This window comes from Jaculus jaculus, chromosome 13 (genome assembly GCF_020740685.1).
Source record: "Jaculus jaculus isolate mJacJac1 chromosome 13, mJacJac1.mat.Y.cur, whole genome shotgun sequence".
NCBI lineage: Eukaryota > Metazoa > Chordata > Mammalia > Rodentia > Dipodidae > Jaculus > Jaculus jaculus.
Window position 1 is genome coordinate 3,024,308 of NC_059114.1, and position 8,442 is coordinate 3,032,749.

General features: G+C 42.9%; 1 protein-coding gene across 1 annotated transcript; it reads right to left on the reverse strand.

Moving 5' to 3' along the window:
• Positions 1-5,571: 5,571 nt before the first annotated feature.
• LOC101609250 (putative vomeronasal receptor-like protein 4) lies at positions 5,572-6,531 on the reverse strand. The gene has a single exon (XM_012951760.2). It carries the CDS (start codon positions 6,529-6,531, stop codon positions 5,572-5,574), a length of 960 nt encoding a protein of 319 aa, XP_012807214.1.
• Positions 6,532-8,442: the final 1,911 nt, after the last annotated feature.

Genomic DNA, 8,442 nt, shown 5'->3' on the forward strand with positions numbered 1-8,442 from the left:
TAAGCAAAATCTACTTGGGCCCAGGTGGCAACTACACTTGCTACATAACTTTGATTATAACAAAGATTCCTGTTAATGCTGTGGTCTGTTTCCTGTACCCACTCACAGCTGGTTCACTGGTAGGGATCTCTGATTTTTTATCAGTCCAAGCAGAGTGCTATTTTCATGTCTGGATAAAGTTTAATTTTCCACATGCAAGCACATCTCATGTAAGAGCATACATCAGACTATGTAGCTTGCAGGATTTTCATGCACTGTGTATAACTGGAAGGCCTTCCTTAAGTCACCTCTTTCCATGCTGTGACACAATACAGGATTGTCAGGGCTATTTCTCTTCTGAAGACAGAGACACTCTGAGTAGCTGAACTGTGCAACTATATGACTGGACACAATGGCTGCCACCCAAGCTTTGTTCTTCTCATGTTATGGGAAAGTGGATACCCTCAGCAATGCTGTAAGAAAGCTCTACATAATTCTAAGTGTTGAGCACATACTGGATTATGCTACAAACATTAATAGCCAGTGAAGTGGTAATCTATCTAGTATGCACAATAATTAAAACCTACCCATATATTGACTGTAATCAATATCTCTTAATTGGTGGACTCATCAAACAGTTTTTTTTTTCTTTTTTTACACATCCTAGTGATTCCATTTTCCAGCCCTCTCTCACATTGCCAATATTCCGTATCTCTGAAACAGATTTGTGGCCATAAACTACTTGCACAAGCAGCTACTGGCTGGGTGTTTTGTCCCATCAATGAGGAAGTAATTTATATATCTAACAACAAAGAAAAATGAGATGAAGGGGTTGGTTTGCCATTACAGCTGTAAGAATGCAAAGGAGAGTATAAGCTACATTTGTGCTAAAAGGATAATCCAAACTGTTACATCGCACAGAAAGCATTAGATAGTAAAGGAGAGTAAGGTAGAAGTGATGGAGGATATCCTTCATGTTTGAAACTTTAACTCAGGAGAAGGAAACATCTATGATTCAGCATAAAGATGTGGGTCTTAAAAAATGGTTCAGAAGGGTGGGAGATATGTCTTGTGGTTAAGGTGATTGCCTGAGAAATCCAAGGACCAAGGTTCAACTCCCCAGAACCCATGTAAGCCAGACACACAAGTTGATGCATGTGCACAAGGTCATGCATACACACAAGTTAGTGCACACATCTGGAGTTTGATTGCAGTGGGCAGAGGCCCTGGCCTACCAATTCTTTCTCTTTGTCTCTCTCTCTCTCTCTCTCTTTCTCTTACTCTCTCTCTCTCTCTCTCTCTCTCTCTCTCTCTCTCTCATAGAAACAGTAAAGGAAACTTGGAAAAGAGGGAATTATCTGTATCTGAACTATTAAAATTAGGGGAGTGTCGTTGTTTTAATTAGGTGTTCTCCATAAACTCATGTTCTCTGAGTGCTACATCCCCAGCTAAGGGAAATTTGGGGATTGGAGCCTCGCCGGAGGAGGTGTGTTGTTGGGGGCAGACTTTAGGTGTTATAGTCGAGGTCCCCCTTGCCAATGTTTGGTACACTCTCCTGCTGATGTTGTCCACCTGATGTTGGCCAGGAGGTGATACCCACCCTCTGCTCATACCACATTTCCCCTTGCCATCATGGAGCTTCTACTTGAGTCGATAAGCCAAAATAAACTTTTTCCTCCCAGAAGCTGTACTAGGTTGCATGTTTATCCCAGCAATGAGAAAGTAGCTGTAATAGGGTGAATATTTTTTTTCAAGGTAGGGTCTCACTCTAGCCCAGGCTGACCTGGAATTCACTATGGAGTCTCAGGGTGGCCTTGAACTCATGGTGATCCTCCTACCTCTGCCTCCCTAGTGCTGGGATTAAAGGTGTGCGCCACCATGCCCGGCTAACAGGGCGAATTTTAAGGAAAGAATAGAAGAGCTGCTCATAACCCAGTGTCTAAGGTTGTGGGACATGGAGCCAAACAAGACTAGACTTAGTGTGCCTTGGACACACAGAAACTTGATAATATAACTACAAGTCTCTCAGTGGGACAAAGGATAATCGAGGCAATATAAGGGCAACTAGTCTCTGATAAACTGGCTTATAGAAGGCCTTAGTGATTCTTAGTGATTGGTTATGCTCACCAAGGCCTCCATGAATATTAGGGACTAGAGACAAACAGATGAAGAGCAGTCCTTATTGGGGGAATATGAGGGAGGTGGTGTTTGATGACCAGTTCACTGGTCTGGTTAGAACTGGGTTCACAGAAGAGGTAAGTCAAGGGAAAGACTCAGCCATGATAGGTTTAATTGTTCGTGTTATTTTTTTTCTTATTGTTGGTGTTATTGCATCAGTTGCTACATCAGCTGTAGCTCTATCCCAAGGAATTCATAACCATACTTTTGGTAACTAAATTACGCAAACTCTTCCCAACTGTGACATGCTTAACATGTTGTAGAAGAATTAAATAGCTTAAAGGAAGCAGTATTTTGGATGGGAAGAGAATTAGATGGCATACATACTCAATTAGAGCTTCAATGTCATTACATTATAACCACCTATTGTGTTACTCCCTTAAAATATAATAGTAGTAGATATAACTAGGATCAAATTAAGGCTTATGTTTTTGGTGCTTGAGGGCTACATAATGCCACCTTGGATATTATTACATTACAAAAGATATTACACAATTTAGCTTTATGCATTTGGACAGCTCCTGAGATCCAATTATTGAGAGCATTGTAAATTGTTTTCAAGCATTTAACCCTCAAACGTGGGTTAAAATCAATACACTATGCTTTAAAAAATTTTCTATGGCCATACTCTGTCTTCTCTGTGCAGTTTGCAGAATCAGATTAATCAACAGAAAACAGATGAAAGTCTTACAACCGAAACTTACCATGGACATCCTCAACAACTTAAACAACTTAATAAAAAAGAGGAAGATATTGATAATAAGGATAAGTGCATTAGAATTCATTACCTATCACATCAATTTTAATGTGCTTGAAAATTTCCTTAGTAAAAATTACAAGCACATATTGATTTGAAATTTTATTCACCAAATGGGCTACATGCAAATTTCTTTCTTCTGAAAACATTCTGTTTATATGATTTAATGTTACCTGCTGTCTATTACATTCAATGTATTCTTTAAAAATGATATGTAAATTCATAGTCATTATAGGAAACGGAAGAACAGTTTTTTTTTTTTTTTAAGGTAGGATTTCATTCTAGCCCAGGCTGACTTAGAATTCACTATGTTGTCTCAAGGTTGCATTGAACTCACAGGGATCCTTCTACCTCTGCCTCCCAATTGCTGGTATTATAGGCATGCGCCAACCCATCTGGCTCGAGAGAGAGAAGGAGATAATGGGCATGCCAGGGCCTCTAGCCACTACAAATAAACTCTAGATGCATGTGCCACTTTGTGCATCTGGCTTTACAGGTATACTGGAGAATAGAACCTGGGTTGTCAGGCTTTCCAGGCAAGCACCTTAACTGCTGAGCCATTTCTCCAGTCCCAAGAACAGTTTTTGAAATATTAAAAGTGTTCAGAACAGAGGGCAGAGCTATGGTTAACAGGGAGGAGGAGATGGGGAAACCATGAGATGTGGGTTAATGGGAGCAAAGTTGCTTTTATACAGGATGAGGAAGCCTAGAGGTTGAATGTATAGCATCATGCCTGTAATTAATATTGCACTGTGTACTGAAATGTGGTGGGTGTTTGCAGGTGCTACCACTGCACTCACCAAGTGATGACGCTAGGAAGGACTGTTAACCTACCTTGAGTATGAGGATAACTTCACATGTATGATGCACCATGTGCTGGGGGGAGTGACGCCCAGGTTGTGATCTCAGTCTCAGCATCTACACTCTGGCATGGTATGTTTAAACTGCCTGCCCATTTAAAAATTCTAGCGAAAACAAGTGGCTTTAGATGGAAATTCCAGGTTGGATTCTGACCTTTCTTACTCACATGATCCTAAGACACTGATATTTCCTGTAAATACTCTCAAGCTATTTTTGAGTGAGTCATTCTCTCTGTCTATTCACTTATCTCAAAACACTTCAAACTTTAATCAAGTTGATCATTATTTAAACTCTGATTTAGTAAAGAAACACCCGTATTTTAAATATTTTATTTGGAAGGAGAGGAGTTGAAAGATAAAGAGAGAGGGAATAAATGGGCACACCAGGGCCTTGTGCGGCTGCAAAACAACTTCAGACACAGGCGCCATTTTGTGCATCTGGCTCTACATGGGCACAAGGGAATAGAACCCACGCCATCATGCTTTGCAGGGAAGCAAGCGCCTTCACTACTGAGCCACCCCTCCAACCCAGCAGCTGTAAGAGAACAAGGTCTGGGCCCGTTGCTTTTGTTTGCCCCTGGAGACAATCTGGAGCTGGGACCCAGCCCAAATGAACTGATGCATACAGGCTCCGCTTCCAGCCGACTTCCGCAAGTAGGAGCGTCCCTCCGCCCCAGAAGCACAGGGAACAGCAGCAATCGTGGCGTTGTTCCTCCGGCGGACGGGACTTTCCGCCCGGAAGATCCTGGGTCCAGGGAAGGAGGTGTCCCTTCCGGCTTCCGCTCGTGCCCGCTGCGCGCCCTCAGCACCGCCGTCCCCGCGTGCTCAGCGGAAACCAGTCCGTCCTCGAGCTTCCGGGAAGACGGTGCCGGAACTCTGGACGCCCGCCCGGAATTCCGGGGGAAACGGAATGACGGAAACGCCGGAAGTTCCTTTATGGTCTGAGTTTAGAGTCAGCGGAAGTGGGGCCAGATGACCCTCCGCCACAGTGTCCGGCCCCGTCTTTGCTCCGTGCATCGGAGCGATGCCCAGCGGTGGTTTGGTCCTCACCGTGAGCGTTGTTCGGATCCCGCGCTCCGGCCGCGTCCCGGGTCAGGATGGCCTCCGGCGAGGGGCGCCCGGGTCTGGGTCGCCCCGGGTGTCCGGGCAGCGTGCTGGGTGAGCGCTCAAGGCGCTTCCCCGCGATTGAACCCGCCGCGGGCCAGACCCGCTGTGCTGCTGCGCGCTCGCTTTTCCCGGTGACGCCTCTCTGCCCGCAGAGCCGACCTCGGAGGACGTCTCCTGACTGCCTCCCCTGTTTGTGGGGGGGCTATCCTTCGGGTTTTAAGGAAATACTGATTTTGTTTTTTGGCAGCTCAGTTGCTTCCAGTAGCCTTATAAGTGCAAACAAGTAGCTAAACGGGAATGGATCGACAGGAAGAATTTTAGAACTTCCTAGACACCCTGAAAAGGTCTTAGGTTGCCTAGTGCCAGAATTCTTAAGACTAGCATAAGTCCTTTAGTGTACTGATTCATCCAACATGAGGTCAGTAAATAAATTTGAAAACAAGTGTAAAGCGTTCTGTAGATCTCAAGGAAAAGGAGGAGGAGGAAAAGAACATCAGGGCAAAGCACAGTGTGGTAGCTAATGTCTAATTCTAGCATTTGGATTGCTGGGGTAAGTGAACTGTCAGTTCAAAACCAGCTTGGCCTACATTGTGATAGTCTATGGTACATAGCAAAACCATGCCTCCCCCTCCCATCCAACTAAAAAAATCATTCAAGGAAAGCAGTTCACGGTCTTTGTTCACCTTTAGTTCATGGAGAAATAGGCTTAGAGTCTAATTTCTGTAACACCTTGAGAATATTTGAGGATCTAGTCACATGGACATCTCTGGTGATAAGGATGAAGGGACTGAGAACAGCATAACCAAGTACTAGGAATGTTTTAATATTTAGAATCATGGAGCCATGTGTCTCCATGGAACCATGTGTCACCATGGAACCTGTGTAGAAGGAAAAGATGAAATCTGCCCAGTAATAGAAAAGGAAACAGGTCATAAGGATGAGGGTACTACGTGTAGCTCTGATTTCTGGGCTGGAAATGTTCACACACCTGTAGCTATGAAGGTAGAGGACACGCTTATGATGTTTATACAGATGCAGAGCCATGGACCCACTGCTCCAGCCCATGAGACTCTGGAAGACAACATCACGGAGAGCCATGAGAGAGAGGAAAGACCACCTCACTATTAGCCTAGATGGTAGCATATAACAATATTCACCATACTTGTCAAATTGAGATTGGTTCATTTTATTACCTGCTGTGATGTAGCACAACATGTTGGAGCTTATCAGAGAATTAAAGATCCAAAAGAGGAGGAGATAGAAAAGAACCTGCCCTGCAGTCTGTGGTTTGAGTTTTTCCCACAGGGTGGCCCTAGGATTGATGGTGACTGCCTGAAACATGCTGAGGAGACAAGTGGTGCAGATGGAGAGGCCTCGAGCCACCCTTACCAAGTAAACCACAGTTTTACAACCAACATCCCCAAGGAAGTTTTGGAAATAAAAAATTGTGGCTGTATCTCTGATAACTATGCTACAAATCATGAGTGTATTTGAAAATGCTAAGTGAGTGAAGATAAGGTCTATGGGTTTTTTCTCAGTTGCCATGACAAAAGTATACACATGTCTCATGAATATTAAGATATTACCCATAATTCCAGGTCCAGTAAGAAAAAGGCAGATTATTGTCTGGGTAAGGTTATTCCAAATCATCTTCTGACCTTATGGTCAGATCTAGAAAAAAATTTTAAGAAATTCAAGTAAGATTGTCTATTTTAGTGAAAAGAATGAGTTATTGAAACATGCTAATATTCATGATTCTTTCATAATGACACCTGATCATAATCTTTGCTTTTTTCTTGACATGCTTCTACTCACAGAGCTGTTGATAACTGTCATTTAGTACAAACCTTGTGGTAATACATCTAAGATACTTCCCAAACATCCTTTTTAATCCATCACCCCGAATGTCAAAACTGCTTGTTCTTTTCTCACACAAAAGCTAAACTCATGGCTTCTTTTTTTTTTGTTTGTTTGTTTTGTTTTTCAGGGTAGGGTCTCTAGCTCAGGCTGACCTGGAATTCATTATGTAGTCTCAGAGTGGCCTTGAACTCATGGCAATCCTCCTACCTCTGCCTCCTCTGAGTGCTGGTTTTAAAGGTGTGTGCCACCATGCCCAGTGGCATCATTTTTTTTAAAATCAGCATGCCAGGGCTCTAGCCACTGCCAATGAACTCTAGAAGCATGTACCACTTTGTGAATCTGGCTTATATGGGTTCTGGGGAATTGAACCTTGGTCCTTAGATTTCACAGGTAAATGCCTTAACTGCTAAGCCATCTCTCCAGCCCTTATAGAACCATTTTGTAGGTACTAAAATAATCTAATTCCAAAATTTACTTTTCAAGTCCATCGCCTTAACCACTTAGCCATAACTACCTTGAGTGTCAATTTTCAGTGCTTCCCTCACCTTCACTGTTCGCATCTGGTAATGACCCGGAGCTCCTGGGTGGCGCTGGTGCTGCCCCTTCTTCTCTTCACTGCCCTGTGTGCCTCAGTCTCTCACATGACTGTGGATGGACCAAGACTTGTGGCTTCTCCAGAAAATTGTGATGATCCAAATGGACTGATTTCTCAGAGTAGATTATATGGAATTCTGTTCTCCTCAAGTCCTTTTAACATAAATGACACAGTGATTAGTAATCTGACAGTATAAAAATGCTGGGATAAAATCTGACCTCCAAATCTGGTACATAGTTAATAAGTTATTGAGTATTATTTCTTTCTTCTTTGTAATTACTCTGTTATTACTCTCTTTCTGTCCCACAACAAAACACCATGGAAACAGCTCCTAAGCTCAGGGTCTTGTCCTAAGGACTCCAGTCAAAAATAAATCTTGCTGATACATGTTTTAAGGCCTGTTTTGTTTATTTTCACAGTCAGACCTCCTGCCCCAGCCTATAAGTCAGTCCTTTCTTAGATCTTACACTATGTGCAGCCACTGTAAAATGATACCTTTCTTCTACTTTTTAAAAATATTTATTCACAAATAGAGAGAGAGAGAAAGAGGGAAGAGACAGACAGAATGGGCGCACCAAGACCTCTAACCACTGCAAATGAACTCTAGATGCATGCACGATTTTGTGCATCTGGCTTTACATAGGTACTGGGGAATCAAACCTGGGTCAAAAGGCTTTGCAGGCAAGCACCTTACCCACTAAGCAATCTCTGTAACCCCTTCTCTTTTTATATTAGAGTAAAAATGAACTTTGGAAGCAGAAGTCTATTTCATTAATTTCACCTCTTGCAATCACATATAACTTTACATGTGAACTTGGATTGTATTTTTCCTCCACAACTTGGCATCCTTTCCATATCAAATTACTTCTGAGTACTTTCAGTTCATGCCAAATAAATGTAACATTGTCACTTAGTTTGCCACAGGAACATACACAACCGTCCTGGGCTTTTCTTTGCTCCACCACCACCCTTCTTAGCTTCCAATTGCTCGTCATTTACTTATCAGGTCAGAGTTGGTCACATACATTTTCCCTCACCTCACCTGTGTATTGTCTGTGGACTTGCTTTCTTCCCTAGACAGTGAAAACACCTGAGACACACTGATT